Below are 23,377 nucleotides of genomic sequence, written 5' to 3' on the forward strand. Positions count from 1 at the left end.
AAAAAAAAAAAAAAAAGGAAAGAAAAAAGAGAAACTGGTCAGCATCTGTTCTCCCCCAACAGCCCCTTTGCCCAGAGTGGTTACCCCAGATAGAATACCTCTACTTCACTGGAGTTACAGGGCCCTGTAGAGCCTGTGCAGAGCCTGACTTACAGCCTGTTCCCTTCAAAGGAGGAGGAAACACAAGAATACATGGGGCTGGAAGGCTGTCTGCTTTTGCAGAGGAAACCCACACAGTGGATCAAAACTCCAGTGCCAGAGGATCAGATAACCTCTAAGGGCACCAGGCATGCATGTAGTGCACATGCTTACATGCACGCCGAACACTCATACACTTAAAATAAACCTAACATATAAATAAGTAAAAGGAACACACAGAGAGAGAACATACCTCTGAGGATTGGGCTCATTTTTCTTGTCTCTTGAGTGTCGGATCATGCGACATCTCCCAACCACAGCATTTGGACGTGATATAGACATGCCCTTGTGCACTAATCTGCAGAGAGTAAAGGGACAGTCATTACCATAGCCCAGCTTCCACATTCCGGACTCATCCGTGGGCCTGAACGCTGTTCGCTAAGGCCAAACCCTCACCATCATGCTGGGACACAGCCCAGAAAGTCTTTAGTTAAATTTTAGACTTCTTCCCAATACCTTGCATTGGCAGAGTTTGCAATCTGTAGTATTTGCCTCAATAAAGCCCCAAATCGAAGCATCAAATATCGAAGGCAGGGGCAGACTGGCCAGTGTGGGTGAGCCACAGGTTTCTAGCCACTTCCCTGTAAGTTCACCTTAGTGTCTGGCATACAGTAAGCAGGTACAGTAAAGCCTTTATCTCTCGGAGAGCGACTCCACCCTTGTACTTACCCCCATCTTTCCTGTCCTTCCCTCAATGCTTCCCCCCTCCCCAGCCCTCCTGAATATTGGGCAGGCTATAGAGGCAGGTGTATCTGTCTGAACCGCGTGTTGAAGTTTCTTAGCATCTTCCCTGCTGGATGGGCCTTGCAGTGCTCTGTATGCAGTAGGTACTTAATATGTGCATGCTTGATAACCAGTTTGCACACTCTAACATGAAGTTTAGGGCAAGGCCCTTATTAAGAACTTAGAGCTGGGCAAGTTCTCACATCATGGTAACCTCAAACGGCACAGACGTTCTGACAGACACTTTCTGCTAACTCATCAGATGTATATCAAGTCAGGTAAATGCTCTGATTGGTTCCCAGATGGCTTTCACTACCCCAAACCTGCAGGAGACAGGTTTGCCAGTTTTAAAAGTGCCTGGGGTAAGACTGGTCACAGCATGAGCACAGGCCAGGGGGTTCCAACAGGCTCATTAAACTAGTGTCCGGGGTTTTGCTGTTGTTGTTGATTCAAGGATTCACTATGTAGCTCTGGCTGTCTTGGAACTCTCTATGTAAACCAGACTGGCACTGAACTCACAAAAGATCACCCTACCTCTGCCTCCCAAGTGCTGGAATTAAATGCATGGGCCATCACACCTGGCATTATTGTCTTTTTCTTTTTTTTTTAAAGTTTTTTATGTGTATGAGTACACTGTAGCCGTACAGATAGCCATGAGCTATCGTGTGTGGCTGCTGGGAACTGAACTCAAGACCTTCTGCTGGCCCCACTCACTCCCCCCCCCCGCCCCCCCCCACCTGTGGTTGCTGGGATCCCAACTCAGGAACTTCAGAAGAGTAGTCAGTGCTCTTACCCATTGAGCCATCTCGCTAGCCCCTGTCTTTTTAAAAATGATGTATTTTTATTTTTAATTGTGTGTGTGTGTGTGCACGTGCACATCTGAGTGCAGATGTCTGCAGACTCTAGAAAAAGGTATTGGATCCTCTGTACCTGGAGTTACAGGAAGTTGTGAGACGCCTGTGAGATGGTGTTGGGGACGAGACTTGGGTTCTCTGCAAGAGCAGTATGGATTCTTACTTGCTGAGCCATCGCTATAGCCCCTAATCTGTCTTTTCTTGTTTATGGTTAAAAAAATTCAAAATAAAACCATGGTACAGAGATTCCATGGGATGAAACTTGCTTTATTAAAAAAACAAAACAAAACAAAAAAACAGGACCACAATGAGATGCAAGTCTTTGAAAATGAGACTCTCATATCTGGGGGTTATCCTGTCCCCAGGTCCCATCTCACTAGAGCATGCTGGGTCACAGACACATGCACTGCTTACAGCTCTGCATGGCTTCCAACGTTCAAGCTCTCAGGCTTGCCAGGGAAAGCACTTTACCCAGCCAGCTGTCTGTCTCCTTGGCTGACGCTGGGGGTTCGCTTCCTCAGTATAGAAAGCCCACGCAGGAAGCCAGGGTAAATCTATCCCTCCACTCCCTCCCATCTTACATTTTCCAAAGCTCTTCTAAGGATTCCAGAAGCTCACTCTTTCTAAAGACTCTGCTAAGCACCCGTCAGATCTACAAGAGCATGGAGCTAAGCCCAGGGTTGGGTGGGGACTTCCCTGCCTCCTGGGTGCTAAACCTTCCAGAATAACCAAGCAATGACTCAAACACTAAAGGAAAACCCGAGAGAAGAGAAATTGTGAGCATTACCTGTTAAAAATGTCATCATCTTCTCCTCCCCAACCCCAATAATTATTAGGAAATCCATTGATGGCAAGAAACTGTTGTTTACTGAGAGCTGAGACACCTCCAAAATACTGAACATATGGCAGGCTGTTGAGGAAGCGCACAGACAGAGGGCCCAGGGTTAGGAAGGTTTTACCCCAAGTAATGACTGAAACACCAACTTTTTTTTTCTTTTCTTTTTTTCTTTTTTTTTTGAGACAGGGTCTATGTAGCCCTGGCTGGCCTAGAACTCACTATGTAGACTAGGCTGACCTGAGATCTGCCTGCCTCTGTCTCCCAAGTGCTGAGACTAAAGGCGTGATCCACATGAACATGTCTAAAGTTTCTCCTTAGGCACTGGGAGGAAATCTCCTTAAATAATACAAAAATTAACGACTAATGATATAAAAATTAATTTGTTTTACTTACTTACCATCTTTCCAAACCTAACTCTGAACCAAAATGGTTCCTTTAGCTTTTGATGTTTAATTTGTGTTTTTGTCAGGGTTCAGATTATCTTAGAGACATACAGATATGTAGAATCTTCTTTCTTTCTAAGAGTATATAGTACTGAACCTATGGTCACATAGGAAACCAGACAGTGATGGGAAGCTAAGTCCAGTTCTTCCAACTGGGGCTCTGAAATCTGCTTTCTGTGTTCCTTGTTCCTGCAAAAAAAATGTCCTTACACAGGCGGCCCTGCCCATCTCACACCCACCTCACACCGTCATCCAAACCTTGCCTGTTCTCTACCAGTCTTTCTCCAAAAGGCACAAGGTTTGACTATCAACCTCACATGGCAGCTGCATCTCTGCAAACTGCCTCCAATTTTCTAGTTATTCTGACTTAGCAAAGGGATAAATCTACTTTGCCACATTTCCAAGTACTGGGACACTGGAACTTTTGTCTTTCTCTATCTTTTTACATCTTGAAACAGTCCTATGGTTAGAAGAACAGATTCTGCTTCAAAAGCCATACAAAGGTCTGTTCATGGGTGGGCCCTCTAAAGGCTTCAGTTACCCTAGGTGTTAACTCCCAACCACACTTCACTCTAAAGTTAATGTTTAAAATCTTGGTTTGTGCTGGGCGGTGGTGGCACACGCCTTTAATCCCAGCACTTGGGAGGCAGAGGCATGTGGATTTCTGAGTTCGAGGCCAACCTGGTCTACAGAGTGAGTTCCAGGACAGCCAGGCCTAAACAGAGAAACCCTGTATCGAAAAAGCAAAAAGAAATAAAAAAATAAAAACCTTGGTTTGTACGTATATACCATAACTGAGCACATGAGGCCGAAGATCAGGAGTGTTTCCTTTCTTCTTGGAGAGGAAGTTGTGTGTGGAGTAAAGGTCTCACGTTGTATCAAGGCTAGCTTTGAACTCTCAATTCTCCTGCCTTACTTGGCCTCTCAAGTGCTAGGATTACAGTTACGCACCACAATGCCTGGAACTCAGTCCCACTTCCCGCATGACACATGTGTACAAACACTTGTGCGTACACACACACACACACACACACACACACACACACACAGAGTCTCAAGCTCACTTGCCTAGGCTATCTTTGAACAAATGATCCTCCCAACCTCTGCCTCCCAGTTGCAATAATTCCAGGGACAGAGCACCTCACTGGTTTAGAAGGACTATTTTTGAAAGACCCCTGGAGTTCTACTTGAATGAAAAATGGATTCAGATTCAGATGATACCATTAAAGGATCAAATTATAGAGGCTGGAGAGATGGCTCAGCAGTTAAGAGCACTCACTAACTGCTCTTCCAGAGGTCCTGAGTTCAATTCCCAGCAACCACATGGTGGCTCACAACCATCTGTAATGAGATCTGATGCCCTCTTCTGGTGTGTCTGAAGACAGCTGCAGTGTACTCACATACATAAAATAAAAATAAATAAATCTTTTTTAAAAAAGGATCAAATTATGTATTTTTGGCACATGGGTGGTGTCAAATGCATAACTGGGGACTGAACCCATGGCCTCAAGCATGTTAGGCAACTGTTCTACCACTGAGCTTTAGCTTCAGTTCATACACACACACACACACACACACACACACACACACACACACACTTTTAATGGTTAAAACCAAAGGTTGCTGGACTAATAATAGGTCTCATTAGTCAGTGTTTTTCTAGAAATAGATTCCTACTTCAGTGGAAGTGTGTGCTCTCTTGAGTAGATACAGCATTTTTGCTGTCTCTGTTCCTTTTCGTATCTACCTGCTCTATCCACCAGCCATCACAGGAGGCCTGTAAACCATTGTTGGTGTTATGGTAAAGAACTCAGTGGTTACTTGAGTCTCATCATCACTCTTCAGGAGAAGGACAAGAAAGGTCAGAGTGCAAACCTGTCAAAGGGAAAACACTCAAGCAGAGAGAAGACAAGCAGGCACAGATTAGCTGCTGGTGAGTCTACGTGGGACGTTCTGGGTAGCTCCTGAACAGCTCTGACCATGGGGAGATCTAAGCTCTATGTGGTTCTATAGCTCTCGTGCCCCCATCAAGGGAGGGGAGGCTGAGAGGCTGAGAGGCTGAGAACACCTGAGCCTGACAGAGCAGCTGTGTTCACACAAAGGCTATTTGCATAGGCCAAGTATACTTGCATCCAGCCTAAACTCCAGGGGCTGTGGCCCAGCTACGTGAGACTTCAGGTTGTTTAAGGAAGGGGAAGGTAATGCTCTTCAAATATGCGTAATACTTTAATGCAAACATAGATGAGCTGTGAAGTAAAATGCACATTTATTTACTTAGTGACTAATTTTTTTTTTTTTTAAAGACAGGGGCTTACTATAAAGCTCTGACTGTCCTGGAACTCAGTATAGAGCCAGGCTGGCCTCAAACTGTAGAGATCTACATGCCTCTGCCTCCAGAGTGCTGGGATTAAAGGTATACACCACTATGCCCGGGCCTTTGACTTTTAAGGTTAGACAACTGACTCTAAGACTATCTTCCATACATGTCAATAAGGTTTGGATTCCACTGCTGCCCCTCCTCTTCACCTGCGCTGTGATATAAAAGTTAGAGCCCCATGTTTGAGCAGGGACACATACGTTTCTTAGAAAAAGAACCATGTTTCTTTGAAGGTGCTGAAGGACATCTGTGGAGATATCCTATCTCTAGAATCAGTGCTTCTCATACTGTGTGGGGCAGAGGGGGATAGAAAGTGAGGCGATGTAGCCACTGCTGGGAGCCCACAGCTCTCAGAACTGTTATCAGAGTACACAGTGATTTATAGGGACTGCTGGATTCTTTCTCTAGCAAGAAATGACTGCAGACTTTTTAAAAAGCAACCATTTCTCAGAGGTGCTGGTCTCCCGCAGAGCCTCGGGCACTACAGAGGAACTACATTTCCTAGTTCACACCGGAAAAACTACCACATTTGCAGCAGACTCTGGCCGAGTATGTCTTACCTAAAGCCGAACTTGTCCATCGCAACAGAAATGTGCCGTGGCTGTGAAAAACACCTGTAGGCATTATGGTCGTCCATCGGAATGAGGTCCACATCACTGAACACAAAGCAGTTATAATCATAGTCCTTCAAGGCCTCTTGAAAGCCAATATTGAGCAGCTTAGCTCGATTGAACATGGCATCTCCAGCCTGGTGCGGAAACAAGAAGTGCTATTAGATGCCACAAGACCTTTGAGCAGAACACTCACAAGGACGGGCTCTGCTACACGTGGCCATCAGTTAACCGTTGGGCTTCATTTTTTCTGCCCTTACTTCACAAATCAATCCTGAGTATCAACCCCCTGAATCAGCAACCTCATTTCTGGGAGTCTCCTCAGCAGAAGGGCTTACATGCGTGTGACAAACTGCACAATACTGTTCCCTGTGAAGTACGCATCATCGTAGCAGACTGTAAACAGTTCTATAAGCATCCCCGGGGAATTGGCTAAATACGTCATGTGTGTCACATAATGCAACAGAGTTGTAATAGATGATAGATAGATAGATAGATAGATAGATAGATAGATAGATAGATAGATAGATGGATGGCCGGGTGTGGTGGCACCCACATGTAATCTGGCACCAGGAGCCCAAAGTATGTAGATTATGAGTCTGAGACCAACCAAACTCCAGCGTAGTCTGGAATATAGTGAGACTTTTAAAGTGTGTGTGTGTGTGTGTGTGTGTGTGTGTATGTGCACATGCATGGGAACCCACATAGCTCTAAAAGAAAAAGTGAAAGGCATTTAAACACATGTCACTAATTACAGACTCCAGCAGCAATACACAGGAAGTAGTGAAAATGGGGTGCCCCTTCACCTCCAATCTGTTCCAGTCTGATTGACACACTGTTGGGTTCTACACATCTATCAGACCATAGGTTAGATGCTGGAGGAATGTGGGGAGCCTTACTCAAGTCTTGCCTTTAGAATGCTCACAGTGTATAGCAGGAGGATACGCATGATAGATTTAGAGGCAAAGCACCTGCTTTAGGTTCAGCTGATGGGCCCAAGTCGCCAAGCATGATGGTGGAAAAATCGTTCATGTTTTAATGACTTACCTTGTTTATTCCAGTATCTCCCATGAAAATGTGAGTGTCACAAAGGCTAACACTTTCGTTTTTTTAGTCAACTAGTGCCTCGCTGTCATCAAATAAAAGTGTAATAGTTGCTGTCTAGCTTGATGGATGGATTGGATGAATGGATGAATGGATGGATGGATGGATAGATGGATGGACAGACAGACAGACTGATGAACAAGGTGCAATGTACAATAAATAATGGCACTTTCTGTAAAGTTCCGACCAAAGCAGCTCCTTGAGGATCACTCTGGGGATGTTGGTTCTTACTGGCTCCTGTGGCCCATGGTTAGCAGAGATCCCAACATGGACCTGCTGCCCTTTACCTCAGCCGGTCACAAAGCTCTTCTTGAACACGTGCTTTCATTCTGACCTCCTAGAGTGCCGCAAAGCAGTGAAAGCCCCACACGTTGGAATCCTCACTTACGAAGGCTTTTTTCCCTGAAACTCTTGGGAATCAAGGGATTGGAGCCTCCACTCCTGAGTATCACTGTCCTACAATGGGCTTGTAGCCCATTGGTGAGAACTCCTTTTTCACCGTGCCTGGATGAAAACTTGAAAACTATGGCACTTCACAGGGCACTTCATCAGGTAGATAATAGAGAAACAAACTACTCAGAAAAAGGGAGGTACCAGGAAGTTAGAAAACAATGGATAAATTAAGAAACCACCTCGCACACAGGAGCTCCTTTCTCCATCTCTATCAAAGCCCTTCAATCACACAGAACAAAAAAAGAACACTGTGTTCTTTGGCTGCTCTACCACAAGGAATTGATCTGAAATTCTGAGTTCAACTAATTCCACGTAAGGCATGGAGCAAAAAGTCCACTGAGTAGAAAGTGAATAGGAAAACCAAGAAGTCATTAGAACCAGGGTTATTGCAACAACATATTGTTAATGTCCGTTGGGGGATGCCATATACAAGGCACAGAGAACGTGCTTCTACCCTTGTGGTATATGGCTTGATCATCTTGACAGTTTTTAATAGCCACTGTCCCAACCCAAATTACACTCTGGAACACAGAGCCCCAATGGCCACTTTTCTAATAAGTGAGAGGGACAAATTCCCAAAGACTCTAAGCCCTAAGGGATACCTAACCGGTATCTGCAAACACACAACTATGCCCTTTCTCTTAGCATACTCCCAGGATATGGGGGGTGGAGGGAGTTCCTGGTGGTCTTCTCTATACCACACAGGACCTGCTGGCAATGACTGTTTGATCTAAGCATTGCTCGAGACTACGGCAGTGTTCACTTTCACCTGGAACCGTGAGCATGCACTTTAGGGGCCACAGCCCATAAACAGAAGTACACAGTTCCTTCAACTCAGAAAGGGCTCTGGCTGTCTGGACCACATTCAGAACTAGTCAGGCAAATTTCCCAAATAACCTGAGCTACATGCTCCTTCCTAGGCCTCCTCTTAAGTAGCGCCATCTACATGAACCAGGAAGGAGGGAAAACACATGGTGCCAGCTCGAGGATGTGCTGTGGCCCAGCAGGAACCTGAAATGGGAAGACAGGCAAAATGTACCTTCCTCTTCTTTCCTTGAGACTGCAGAAAAAGGAAAGTATTTTCTGGGTCCTTTGGGTGAAGCGCTCTCCTTTTCTTGGTCAGAAAGGCAGCATGCAAAGCCAGTTACCTTTCTCTAAGATGTACTCCACCTCCTTAGGGATAGAAGACGCCTCTCCTCTTAGGCTTCCTTCCCACCCCATCACCATCTACTGCTTCACTCAATTAAGTGCAAGTTTATCATGCACCTAGTGCCAGACCAGGCCAAATACACACCTGAGACAAGACGGATACCTTCATTCCAGTTTCTCCACTTACTAGCTACATGAGTGGATGGATTATATTTCTGGCCTCAGTTTCCTGCTTTGTCACAATAGTGCATGAAAGGCCTTAGTACCCTACCTAGTGACAATTCAGCTACTACCATGATTATGGAAATGGGCTTCTCACCCATCCAAATCTTGCTATCAGACTACCAAAATGCTTGCATCCTGTGGCTGTTTCCTGACACTCCTGGTGACTCCACCTTTCCATAGCGTTCGCTTTATGGCCTTTCTTACCAGCTTCAGGAATCCCCCTCAATTCCTGCTTCTTCGACAGACAGGGCATTTCTAAACAGGATTAGGCTTAACTGAATTAGCCTGTGGCTCACAGGATTAGGCCTCCAGCTACAGAAGAAAGTGAGAGCCCCTTAGAGAGCGAGGTGGAGGGTGGGAAGCCCAGTGGAAAGTCTGGGGACGAGTGGCTTCACACTGAAGCACTTACCTCTTTTAAAAAATGACTCAGCTTTTCTGTTGCTTTTTAGTTTGGTCTGGGTTAGCTTCGGGTTTTGGTTTTTGCCTGTTTGGGTACTGAGACAAGATCTCTCACTGTGTACACAGGCCGGCCTCAAAATCACAGAGACTGACTATCGGGACTGAAGTCATGCACCACCACTATGCCCAGCATGATCCAGGTTTTAAAGTGGCCTTCTCACATCTCACATTACTAGAGAAGACTTAGAGTTACCCCTTCCTAACTTGAGGGAGAAAACAGGCAGAAAGAAGAAAAGCCCCCAAATAGCTAAACTCTCTAAATGACTGAGAAAGCAGATGAGAGAAGACACACCGGGCTGGGGAGAGGGGGCATCACGTGGGAAGGTCTGTAAAAACTCTCAGAGGCAGAGGTGGGCCCGCTAGGCCACAGAGAGACTTACACTAGGTTTTGCATGTCAAGAGGGATTTTTGTCTCAGTGCGAGAAAAGTCAGGGAGAGTCAGGCTGAGTGGGTTGTGAGAAGGCTAGGAGAGGTCAGGGCTGAAGGAGCTCGGGCTGGGCATTCCTGCAGGCCCCAGAGTGGATCTTAGAACAGCAGACAGGCCTGAGGTGAGAGGCTGGGATTATGCTGAATCTGTGGCAGGCTAAAACCTACTCTTCTTTCAGTTCCTAGCAGCTGGGTTCTAGTTTTTAATAAATAATAAGCTGGTGGCCTTGGGCTTAGGCACAGTCCCCAACAAAACTTGGATCTGAGACTTAAGTTTAAGTAAGTAAAAGACGCAGGCTCTTCAGAACAAGGGCCCATACTCTTGGGAGGCAATTCTCTGTTAGCTACAGTCGTCACAAGGGTGAGCTCTTTACTTCCCAGAACCCAGGCTGGGAGAACAACGCAGGGATTTGGGGTGATGTATGCAGAGGTCATTTTAAAACCCCGGTTCCACAGAGGTCAGAGCAGAAGGCTTGCCTTACCTGGGCCCAAGGCACAGAGACTTCCTGTAGAAGTCCCACCACAAAAGGTGGCACTTAGCACTTCCAGGGTGTGTAAGACACAAGCTAAACACAGAGACTTCTCTTTCAAAAAGCAATTTGTCTATTTGTGCCAGTTAACTATAAAAACAGGCAATGTATTTCTTAACATATCAACCCTATGTGTGAAAAATCTAGCCCGAGAAAACATTCTTGAACGCAGAAGAAGCCAACACAGAGCAAACCTGAAACTTGAGGATGTTTGCTGCTGTTTATTTAGGCTCCTAATAAAGGAAAGGATTAACTGTGGTAGAACTCAGTGATCAACTACTATGAAACATTGAAGTAATGGATATGGAGACTTAGAAACATCATGGGAAGATGCTAATGATATGGCCCTGAAGAGAAAGACAAGATATAAACATTAATACACATACACTATGAGCTCTACCGGGGTTTAATCTAAAGTCGGCGAAGTCTCTCAGGCTCTGCATCATGAGCTGGCTTCCACTGATCTCGATGCTTGCCCAGCAAGCCCACAGCAGCCCTGTGCTTGTTCAGGAGGCACCACAGCTGAAGGACAGCACAGTCACAGGGGCTTATTCACAGTCCTCCCCCAGACCCCCACCAGGAAGGCCTGGCACTGTGTCAGATTCGAGGACATTACCAGAGTGGCAGTGGCAGCGGCGGTGGCGGCAGAGGTGGCGGCAGTAGTTAGGATAGCAGCGGTAGGTAAGTCGATTTTTCTTTCTTTAGAGGAGGCAGAGAGGACAGAAGAGAAGGTAGGTGAAAAGTAAGAAGCGGCCCACAAATAGGAGCTCCTCCTTCAGCTTGCTTTGCTACAAACAGGATTTACAAGTAAAGGTAAAAGTCCCAACTAGAACGGAAAAAAGGGCACATGCAAAGGAGACGGGCAAAGGGAAGGCAAACCTCAGGCTGTGGCAGGGAAAGGACTCACTGGACCACCCTTACAATAAAGCCAAGTCCAAATACGCTGTCACTCCCTTTTCTGTGGAAATGTCTGGAAGTTATTCATTAGCAACTGAGTACCAATAAGTGCGAGGACACTCCCCAGGAGAATACACAGATGTGGTCAGAGAGGGAGACAGCAGAGCAGAGGGTGGCACTCAGACTGGGGTGACAGACTCTCCCACCATTCCCACTCTACCCCAGGCCAGCAATGCCCTAAGGGAAGGGAAGGTCAATGGCTAAGCCCTCTCCCTCCTAAAGTCCCATCCACCTACAAATCCACTGACAGCTGGAAGAGGAAATAGAAGACAGAGGTGACAGACAGGTGACATAAAGATAATCAAGACAGAAGCCAAACCATGAGGGCCATAAAGCAGCCACCTTCTCGGATCTGCTTTACTATGACTGATCCTGACCTCCTGGAGGAACGGGGCATCTTATAGCCTAAAGCAGCACTCGGAGGGAGGGGCTGAGACAGCTCAGGGGTGTAGAACGCCTGCTGCACTTGGAGAGGATCTATCTGAGTTTGGTTCCCAGTACCCACATTAGGAGGCTAACAACTGCCCACCATAACTCAAACTCCAGTGGATGCCCTCTTCTGGCCTCTATTGCCACCTACATTCATGTATACACAAGTGTATACACACACACACACACACACACACACACTTTTCAAAAACAACAAAAAGCATCTTCAAAACAACAAAAAAACAAAACAAAAGAGAACAAAATCACAGCTTGACAAAGCACCATCCGCCTTCCCAACACAGGCTGGCTCTCTCTCTTTCCCAAAGCCTGTCCAGCCGGGTCTGCCTGGAAGTATCACAAGCCAGAAAGGCTCTCAGGGGCTTGACAGCTATTACTAACAAGCTGCTGCCTCTCTCACGTGATCTAGCAAGCCTCATAGTATGGCAAATAGACTAACGCGGCGATCCGGACATTCCTCAGCACCTCTGTCTAATCCCAGCCTGCCATCGGCCATGCTCTGATTGCCTATGCAGCCTTCAGAGCGGACCTCACCTGAGGTCTATGAAAGTCAAAATACACAGGAACATAAGAGACTTTGCTTTAGGTTTGGAGCTTGCTATGTTGCCCAGGCTAGCCCCAAGCACACTATGTAGTGAGGCTAGTCTCAAACTTGCAGTCCTCCTCTTTTGTACTACAATTAGAGGTATGAATCACCTACCATGTCTGACTCGAAAGCATTTTATGATGATGAGCAAATGCAGGGCTAAAACACATGTATCTTTCCCAAAAAAGGAAGGTTATCCTGAGGTTTTTATCACAGGCAGTCTATGGCCTAGTGAGCAACTCACAGGAACCTCAGGTGAAGGGCTCTGAGGAGGGACTGTGCCAGTTTTGAAAGGGTTATAATTTGGCCAAGCTAGGAGAGGAAACTTTGCTTCCAGCAGGAATGGACGTAACCAGAGAACCAGGGGCAGGGGGTCCCGAGTGTGGGTATCAACAAATGAGCAGCACTCAAGGAAGATGCTCCATGCTCCAAACCCTACAGAGTCCATTCTGGACTTCGGAGGAGAGCCATGGCTGGACATGTGGGAATGAGTCTGGCCAGGAACTAAGTAAGGATCAAGGGTCAAAACGAGGCCTAAAAATGATAACTGTGCCTTGTACCAAGAGAAGGAGGGGAGGTCACCTCTACGTCAGGGGCTTCACAGAGCTAATGAGGTAAAGGAAAGAGGGTTAAAATATATCCAGAAAAAGCCACTGGGGGAGGCCTATTCACAGAGTTGAGCAGAGGCACGAAGAGGAGGAGACAAGTGTCCGGATGAGGATGACAGGCAGTTTGCTGGTGGCATGCTGTATGAATGGTGACAAGGAGAAGTGGCTGGAGGTAGGTCAGGACTAGTTCCCAGGTGGCATCCCACGCTAAGGTTTCAGATCACTCAGGCCCTCGCCTATGGCAGGGGGAAGTTGTTGAAGGCTTTAAAGTAAAGATGTGACATGGGCAGAACCAGAAAGATGAGGAGACCAAGGTGACAGAGGCAATGTAAGTGATGCTGGGAAACTCTCCCAGCTGCTGGCTCTGGGACAAAGCACTGCGGCGGTTATGACCATCTATAATTTTTATGACGGATACTCTGTAAAGCTTCTTACCTCTGTTTTTCTTTCTTTGTTTGCCTTTTTCATTTAAGGGTGGTGATACCAGGTGGCAGCCTTCCTATTACCTGGCTTTGAGCTTTCCTAACTGAAGTATGAGTGACAGAATGCATTCCCTGTTTGCTATAGGACATCTTGACATTCATTTCCACACCAAGGTCCATCCCAGTGCCAGACTTAGCCAGATACCTAAGAGTCAGAGTAGGACCCATGACACCAAGTAGGATATGCTGAGACTCTGGTAGGACCCGCATACATATGGCAAGATGAGAGACTAAAACCCAAAGGACACCCTTGCCCCTCTCTGCAACAATTGGGGAGCACCTCCCACACTCCCCTCCAGCACACTCATGTTGAGCTTTAAGTTTCATAGTGGCTGGAGGGGCCTACATTGAACAAAGTTAACAGCAAGTATAAACCATAAAAACTCACCGGACTTAGGACACAACCCTCCTCTTAAAGAAGTTTATGAGGCATGGTCCCCAAGTCTTCTGAGAGCCTGGCGTCTGACTCACACTGCTATTCATTATCTTCTGACTCCATAGAGGCCCTAACAGGTGGGAGGCAAGGCCCTAATATTGGTGCCACACTGGGCTAAGGCAGGAGGCAGGAAGAACAATAAGAAATTTATCAGCGAGGTACCAGGCGGAGGCAACAGGCAAGAAGGACAGGAAAGGAATAAGGGCTATTGTTTACTAAGTAGTCAAGGGCTTGCTTACGTGGCCTGCCCATGATCAGAGACTGGGAAGTGGCTCTCCAGGTATGGGGCTCACTCACATACCAGGCTTTGAGAAACATACCAGGAAGAGGATAAATGCCTCAAGAAGAGCTATTGTGGGCCAGCTGGAGGACATTATTTGAACTTGGGAATCTAAGTGGGGTTTAGTTGCAACCCACTGTTATTTATGGGACCAGTACTTATCTCCACTACTTACTTCTCTCTGACACAAAGCATAAATTTTTTATCCCTGCCCTCGAGGGTCTAGGCAAGTTTAGGAAACAGTGACAGGGAAGTCCATCACTTTTTGCTTTGCTTCAAGGCTGGCACTCAAAGCATAGGATCCATGAATGGTTGGCAAGCATTCTCCCACTGAGCTACACCCCCAACTCCTAAAAAAGATTCTTTTTCTGATCTCAGGTACAAGTGGGAAAATAAAAAGAGATCGGGGAGTTCTGAGTATCCCAGGGAAAGTAAGGAGGAAGCGGAGAGTGGGTAATTTAGGGTTGTTTTCTCCAAAATGTGACTCACAGAACACTCATCACTGGAGATGATTCTTGGAAAATAGCTCTCTGTCTAGACTAGCTAAGGAAATGCTTCCGGAGGTCACAGGGTGCCAGAGCGTGGAAGGTTCTATAACAATGAGATCTGCCTTCCTCGTGTATTTAGGAACTCCTGTACTAGATATATCGGGGCACAGCCTTCTCTCATTCCTCTGAGCTTCAAAAGCATTAGACAGTCACCATCCAATCACACACTTTTGTTTGTTTGTTTGTTTGTTTGTTTGTTGAGACAGGGTTTCTCTTTGTAGCACCAGCTGTCCTGGAACTTGAGGCGAGACCAGGTTGGCCTCAAATTCAGAGATCTGCACCTGCCTCTGCCTCTAGAGTCCTGGGATTAAAGGCATGTACTAAGAACTTAAAAATATTAAATAAATTAAATAAATAAAAATGAAAAAACTTTGCTTTTTTTTTTCAGTATGTTTAGTGAGCATTACTGTTTTCCCCATGAATATAACTTTGGTATTTCAAGTTTATCCCCAATACTGAAATTCATATATATACTGTAATCTAGGTGCGTTGATGCGTGGTTGATGCGTCTGACTTACCTGGGTGCCAAGTTTCATTAAAATGTGTTTGGAAAGACTGCGTGCCCCTTTACTTCAACACAAGCTTTGAGCCTGCTGGAGGTAGTAAGATTGCTACTACCTTTGTGTGTGTGTGTGTGTGTGTGTGTGTGTGTGTGTGTGTGTGTGTGTGTGTGTGTGTGTGTGTGTGTGTGTGTGTGTGTGTGTGTGTCCATCAAAGTCAGTGAGCTTTATGTTACATCAGGGAAGCTGGGACAGCAGAGAGCTGCCTCAGTTGCTACAGAGATGCTTAAAGAAGTCATCCTGAAGCTTCCAGCCCACTTCAGGAAGGTGAAGACTTTGCTACAAAGCAGTTTGTTTACAATTTAAAATAGCGTGGGAGCCAGGTGGCGAGGTGCACACCTTTAATCCCAGTGCTCAGGAGACAGAGGCAGGTGCAGAGCTCTTTGAGTCTGAGCCAGCCTGGCCTACAAAGCGAGCTCCAGGACAGCCAGGGCTACAGAGCAAGACCCTGCCTCGTAAGAACGAGTTTAAAAAGGTTTAGATCTATTTGAATCTGGGTTGTGGTGATAGAGGCTGGAAAGTTTTCAGCATTTGTATCCTAAGCAGATGAGAGCCTGACACACACAATCTGAGGTGCAATGGGAAACTCATTCCTAGTTCATACCACTGTCTGAGGCTCTAGAATAGGATTCTCCAGACTTTTAACCATGGCTGGCTATAGAGATATACATATAGTCTCTTATGGATGTCCCAGAAGAAAGATACTGACTGCCCAGCTGGATAAATTTCAAAGTTGCCCCCCCCAAAATCTGAAACAAAAATGGATTGTTTCGGAATTATTATTATTATTATTATTATTATTATTATTATTATTATTATTATTATTATTAGCAGCAGCAGCAGCAGCAGTAGAGGAGTAGGAAGAAAACTATAGTAACCTAAAAATGGCAAATAATCAATGTTTTACTTTGCGATCAGAGGAGATATCTTTTTCTTTCATTTTTGCTGGAAGGTTACTTCTAAAAAGCAGAGCACACCGTATCTATTTCTCTTGGCTAACAGAGCTAATATCAACAAGCAAGCATACTGTTTGGCACTTAGCTCACTTGCACTGTTTAAAGAAGGACAGTAGCAGTGACAGACTTGGCACATCCTTGTATACTGAGATTAGTCCCTTCCCTCAGCGCTCACTGAGCACACATTTGTGTGCCTGTGTTGTCTTCTACCTCCCTTGTCCCACTTCCCAAACCTCACCTGATTGATGACGTAGATGCCATAGTCGAGTTGCTGGCGCTGAAGGACTGGATGCAAATAATACAGCCAATATTTGAGGTGCTCCTGCCGGTTACGGAATGGGATAATGATGGCCACCTTGTGAGGAGAGATACAGTCCTTGGGGGAGTAACGGCCGCCCATCTTTATCTCTGGGTTCTTCTTTGCCAAAAGCTCCAGATCCACAGGAATATTAAAGTCAATCAGCATGGGGCCAACTAGAGAGGGGGAAGGAAGAAGTTAGCCAGCTACAGGGCCCACTCTGCCACAGACTGCATTAGCTGACCAGACCGCAGCTACAGAGGGGACAGCTCTTCCTGGAAGAGGGAAGAGACAGGATGCTGTAGAAAAGGCATTCATGCCAGCCCTAGTGTGATCAGTCTCCTCAGGAAACCTGGTTCCAGGAACTCCCAGTCCTGGGAAAACCCATATAGTTAGTTACCTGTACATTCCCTACCCAAGAGACCCTCCCCCTCGGGCTGTGCTGTAAAACTGAATCTGACCACTTGACTGTCATGGCACAGACCAGTGAGCCCAGGTGAGAAAACACTTTCTCAGAAATCCCGAACTCTGCCACCTGCCATCTGTGTGGTTTTAGACAAACGACTAACACGGCTCTTCCTAACCCTAATCTAACTGTCTAACTGGGGAAAGGGAAGGAGCAGGTGTGGTGAGCGAATCACTGCAGAGGAAATCAGATTCAAAATGAAGATTGGGGGGAGTTGGGGGGGGGAGAGTAGAGGGACTCAAAGGAGAAGGCTTGAGGCCATGAGATCCCAGAGGAAAAGGAGGGGACACAAAAGGAATAAGCTAGAAAGATCACTCAAAGGGGAAAAAAAAGCTTAGAAATAGGTGGCTGATAAAGTATCAGTATGAATCGAGAAGGCAAAGTCAGGATGGCTCCAGAGTTCCTGTTCTGGAAGAAGTCAGAGAAATGGGTCAGTAAGAAAGTGCTTGGCTCAAAAGACTAAGGGAAGGCAGATAGCAGATTCTGACATAGTCAGGGACAAAGGAGCCTGTGGAATGCACAAAGTGGTCCAGGCAGAGACCCAAGACTGCAAGGCCAGGCTCACAGTACTCCATGTTCCTCGGACATCCTCAATATAGGTTCCAGAGACATGAGGCCCAGCAAGGTGCTCAGTAGAAAAAGTATGCTCAGGATAAGTCAGGATGGGAGTCGCGCGGATTAAGTCCTGCTTCTAGAAAGTACTGAAAAAACTGTGCAACCAAGAAGCCCCTCAAAGTTCTCTACCTCCCCATTTCCTAACTACATCATCATTGAACTGATGTCATTTGGGGAACCGTTATTCTGCGGTGGCCAGCTTCACATGTCAAACAAACCAGGTACTAGAACACAGGGAGGAAGCCACAGAAGGTGGGACACTAAGCAGATCAGCGTCACCTGAAATACATGAAGGACAAACATTCACTCCTGCTCACCTCTGTGCAGGCTCCAATCTGTCCTTTTTATTAAAAAGAAAGAAGAAGACGAAGGAGAAGGAAGAGGAGGAAGAGGAGGAGGAGGAGGAGGAGGAAGAGGAGGAGGAAGAGGAGGAGGAAGAGGAGGAAAAGGAGTGGGGGATGGGGGGGGGAAGGCAGCAGCAGCAGCTCACATGCCCAGGGAACAGTTGCCTACCTAAAATCTACTTCTAGCAAAGGAAGCCATGAGCCTGTCCCCTGTCTGGTTTCTTGACAGCTGCCACCTTCTCTCCCACACCTTCTCTCCCGTTCGGGGGAATCCTCCTCACTCTTATCTTCCTGCTCCTTCACCACAGGACCTGTTCCCATTAGTTCATTCTCTTCTGAGACACAGTTCTGATCAAATCACCTCCATGATGAAAGCTGTGTGGCCTGGCACAAAATGAAGCCTAGGGCCTTGAACAGGCCCACCCCTCAAGCCAGTCTTCCCTGGCTTGGTTGCCTAGTTCCTTAGTTATTCCCAGTTCCTTGAACCAACTGACTTTTGCATTGACAGGCAGGCCTTCATCCTTTGACTTTCTTGAGAAACATAGAGCTTAGGCAAGGAAGGACAGCCTCAAACTCAAAAGAGCTGTGTGCCCTGAATCCAGCCTGTGACCTCCCTTTTGGAGGTCAGGGGTCTTGTAGAACCAGTTCTTAACAATACTGCTATTAAAACAAAACAAAACAAAAACAAAACAAAAAAACAATACTGCTATTGTCCCAGCTCTGACCTCCCAAGATGCCCTGAGGTGAGCAGGCACTCTGTTGCCAGTGTTAGTGGTCACCTGGTACAGCAGATCTCAATCCCTATCAAGAGAATCTCCTGAGGACACTGGCCCAAACACAGTCTCAGGCCAACTCAGCTGATCTTGGAAGGGAAATTAACAAAAAGCTCAAGAGATTTGGGGTTTAATGTGTCCATGTGCTGTGTATGTGTGTGTTCCTATGGGTGTGTACATGGGTGTGGGTCTGAAGACAGAGGTCAACACTGTTTTTCCCCCTTGACTGCTTTCCACTGTAATTTTTGAGACAAGGTTTCTCACTGAACCTGGAGCTCAATGACTTAGCCAGGCTGAGCTCTAGGGATCTGCTTGTCTCTATCCCAGCACTGGAGCTACAGATGTATGCTGCCAAGCCTAGGAGCTGGGTATCATCTCTCAGACCCTCATGCTTGTAAGGGAGGCACTTTACTAGCTGAGTCGTCTCTCCAGACCCCAAAGAACTCTTACTGGTAAACTGGACAACAGAGGCCTTGGTGGTACACTTTTCACAAGCCTTGAAACTTTCAAACAATGAAGGTCCTTAGAGACGGCCACTTCTTGTCCATGAGACCTACTAGGCTTAGGGGCTCAATTCCCCAACCCTAAGACAAGACCTCTGGGAGATGCTAAGGTACAGTGGACTCATGATCCACCACTGGGTTCTTCTTTCTTCAGGAGGCCCCATACCATCTGCAGAGGTATTGTAAAACATAAACCCTATTTACAAGACCCCAAGAGGCATCTGGATTGCCTTCCTACCACGTGCTTATACTTTCTGAAACCAACCCAGAAAACAGGAGTTCCCACGTGGTCTGCCAAGCCTCTGAAAGTATACACCTGCAGGGCGAAAAGCGTCCTGTGTTTTGCCCCTGTGGAAAGATGCTGAGGTAAAGAGCCCCAAATAAGAGAGGAGAGCCTGCACCCTAGTGCAGCCGCATCAATGACTTACTGGATGATCCTTGAGCAATTTCCATCTACTCCCATTCATAAATTACAAATATCGGACCAGATGAACTCTAGACCTCACGGGCTCAGAGTGCTGGTTAAAACCAGGAAGAACAGACCCCAAAGTAGGATATTCTGAAAACCCTTATTCTCGTCTTTCCTGCTCCCAAGATGGCATGAATGACCAAGCAGAAAGGAAGAAATGAGTATCCTAGATGGGTAGAAGGGTACGAAAGAAACCTTAAATACCCAGCACCATGCCCACTCGCGTCCCCTCCTGTCTGTCACCTACAATTTCTCAGCCTCTCTCCTTGGTAACAGTCATTTGTCCCATTCACCCAGGTAAAATGACCATTCCCCAAATTCTGTTTCTATTCCCTACCTTTCTGCTAGCTACCTACGTGCCACAGACACCTATCCCAAATGACACCTATTCAGGATACCCTTCGGCACCTGCTGAATAACTTCTTTGTCCTCCAGAGATCCCTTGGCAATCTCATGGCTGTCTATCCAGCCAGGGAGCAGACATGGGCACGCTTCTTCCTACTCAACTCCAACACTCTCTCTGTCACACACACACACACACACACACACACACATACACACACACACACAGTATCAATAATGCTGATCAAGTCCCCCGGGGCTCTACCAAGAACAGAACCAGCCTTTACTCTGAAACATTTGCTTCATTCAAACTCTCCTTAAGATTGACAAGTCAAGAGCATCGTGTCAGTCAGTGTTTTCTGGGTACCAACTGAGTGCCAGAGGGTGAGCTGAGGGAACTGGAGAGAGAGCCCACACAAAACTGCTCTCACCTCCTGGGAGCTCCTTATATGGATATGTAGTAAATCTAAATGAAAACACTCTGGTTTCCAGTGGTCCAAGGATCGTGTTCTTCCAATGACTCCACAGAGCCTAGCCACTGATCAGCCTTCCTCACGCCCCTGCTTGCCTCTGCATCGCTCTCACACCTCATCGTGTCCCCAATACATGGAGAGTACCTCAATCCACATCCCTTCCCATGGGGCAGTTCTTCCCCACCCCCACCTCTCTGACACCCCCACATTCTGGGAATCCTGCAACTCACACCTCTCCCGTCAAGAACACACAGCAGCAGTAAACCCATAGGTGAATGCCTCCCTGGCTCCAGGGTCAGCCTGGAAGCTGCAGACCCTCTGCCATACTATAGGGGCTTAGCCTGCACTGCACACCCAGCCCTACCGCAATGAGAAAAATCCAAGGAACTAGACTCTGAGGTAGACACTTAAGGGTTCTTGGATGATGTTTTGCTGGGGCAAACACGTGAAGGAATGTTTCGCGGAAGCAGACACAGGAGAGGATATTCCGCTAAAGCAAGCACGTGAGAGGACACATGATGAAAGATTCTTTGGGACCCCGTAGAGAGAAATGCACCAAAAAATTTCTGGTGGTGTACAGCAGTTTGTTACAGCTTCCAAGGACTCGGGCTGATAGGATGCACGTGCTGAGGAGGCAAGGCACATGGAGCACACATGATGTTTAGAGGGTATAAATAGGAATCCACTGAGTGATGGAGACAGGGCTTGGCTTGCTGGTACAGCTAGCTGTGCAACGCTTGAGGGTCTCACGTCTTTGCTGATCTTCCCTTCTCTGAGAGAGGCACAGCTGAGAACTTCTCCTGGTGTCCCTGTTGGTCCCTCCTGCTGACCAGAGCCGAGGCTGAGGCCTGGCTGTCTCTACTAGGTCATGTCCCCACTGTTGCTAACCAGGCTCTACCAAACTGGACTGCTGGTGTATACCTGAGGTGTTTCGGAGTGGATCGAGCCACCGCTGCAAAAAACCTTTCTAAACAGGTCCACTTCCCCCACATCCTTTCTTTTCCGCTACCTCTGGCGGATGTTGGGTTACAAGGAAGATTAAAGCATTTAAGAACCATAGTTAAAAATAGGATTAGAAAAAAGTAAAGTTACAAGACTCCAGGCAGGCAAGGACTGATACCATTCACAAACAGGGGCTTCGGCTACCAGTTCTCAGAACTGCCTACGAACACAGGAAGGGGAACGAGAGGCAGTAGAGGCCTGAGTACTTGATGATAATCCTCAGGTTGGGCCAAGGCACTCTCGCTGTGCAGCTTCTGCAGGCCCTCGGCCCTGCTGGGCCAGCTTGTGTGTTTTCTTGGCTCTGAAAGCTGGGAAGCAGGGTTACATAAGCACAGATGTGAGCTGTCCTCAGCTCCCCAGGCCCAAGCACTGCCACGTGGACCTCTCGGCTGGGAGTTCGGGTCATGGCCTCTTGTGTGAGTTGCTCAATAACTTCAATGTGTGAGTTCAAGTCTGTAAATTCCACTGCTTCCTTGAAGGATACAGCAAACCCAAACACACCTATGCCCATGAACGTATCAAAAGCAGAGCTAAGCCAGGTGCCGTGGCCACACCTTTAATCCCAGCACTCGGGAAGCAGAGGCAGGTGGGTCTCTCTGAATTGGAGGCCAGCCTGTTCTACAGAGCGAGTTCCAGGACAGCCAGGGCTACACAGAAAAAAACCCGTTTTGAAAAAAACGAATCAAAACAAAACAACAATACCAACTGTTAGGCTGGAAGCCCTGCTCAGTTCCTGCACCAACTGGGAAACCCCATCTGCCCTCCTACCAACCCCGCCCGCTTGGAGAAAGCTCCAGGCTAATATCAGTCTTTAGCGTCTCCAGCAACCCACCCTAGAGTGCCAGCCTAGGGGCTCAGTTTTTGACTGTGTATGGACACCAACCCAGCTCCTAGTTGGCACGTCACGCCTAAACTTTATAATATCCCCTTGCTTTAGCCTGGATGTGTGAATTCACTGACCTCCACCTGTGAGATCAGTGAACCCACCCATGAATTCTGCCTTTATCTACTTTTAATCTTCCTATCAACAACAACAAAAGCAGGGCTAATTAAGCCAACCCTAATACAGGCTCAAACCTCGCTTCCATGTTGGCTGGGCACTGGTTCAGTCCTCTAGCCTCAGCAAAACAGACCGGAACATCCAGTTCACTGATTCCCGACTGACGGCCAGTGAGTGGTTCAGGAAATAATCCTTAGCCCGAGGCTGAGTTGTGAAAACATTTGACCAGACTAAGAAACGCTGAAACCAAGTCTTTCAAGCTAATACAACCCACTAGCGGAGCCTTCCTTTTTTCCATGACTGGGGACTGAGTGCTTCTGTCTGCTCAAATCTCTCCCCTCAACCCCCTAGGAAAATAAGAAACCATGGTGGATTTTGACAGTGGATTGATTTTTTTTTTTATTTTACTTTTAAAATATCCTTCTTGATATTCAAGGGTCAGGTCCCTAAATTTCTTCTGAAAGTTTTCTGAGCAAGAAGAAACTCCACCATTGCTGGGTGGTGGTGGCGCACACCTTTAATCCCAGCACTTGAGAGGCAGAGGCAGGTGAGGCCAGCCTGGTCTACAGAGTGAATTCTAGGACAGTCAGGGCTACACAGAGAAACCCTGTCTCAAAAAAGAAAAAAAAAAGAAAGAAAGAAAGAAACTCCACCATTTGAGGAACATATAGGAGTAGACATAAAGGACTGCTAGGAGGCAGTCACTAATTTTGTATTTGTTTGTCTTCTGGGGCCAGGTCTTAGATCTCATCATCTAGACCCTCTTATGACCTTTTCCCCCTGAGGTGCTGTTGCACTGACTCCGTGTGTGTGTGTGTGTGTGTGTGTGTGTGTGTGTGTGT

General features: G+C 46.8%; 1 protein-coding gene across 1 annotated transcript in view; it reads right to left on the reverse strand.

Moving 5' to 3' along the window:
• Window positions 1–23,377, reverse strand: part of B4galt1 (beta-1,4-galactosyltransferase 1) — a 50,381-nt gene that overhangs the window by 3,002 nt on the left and 24,002 nt on the right. Inside the window, exons 2-5 of the mRNA XM_031377066.1 lie at window positions 16,489–16,724; window positions 5,994–6,181; window positions 2,563–2,685; window positions 392–496 (exon numbers count right to left, since the gene is read on the reverse strand). Coding sequence (XP_031232926.1) covers window positions 392–496; window positions 2,563–2,685; window positions 5,994–6,181; window positions 16,489–16,724 — 652 coding nt within the window. The remainder of the gene's footprint in view (window positions 1–391; window positions 497–2,562; window positions 2,686–5,993; window positions 6,182–16,488; window positions 16,725–23,377) is intronic.

The sequence above is a fragment of the Mastomys coucha genome, unplaced genomic scaffold, assembly GCF_008632895.1.
Source record: "Mastomys coucha isolate ucsf_1 unplaced genomic scaffold, UCSF_Mcou_1 pScaffold18, whole genome shotgun sequence".
Classification (NCBI taxonomy): Eukaryota; Metazoa; Chordata; class Mammalia; order Rodentia; family Muridae; genus Mastomys; species Mastomys coucha.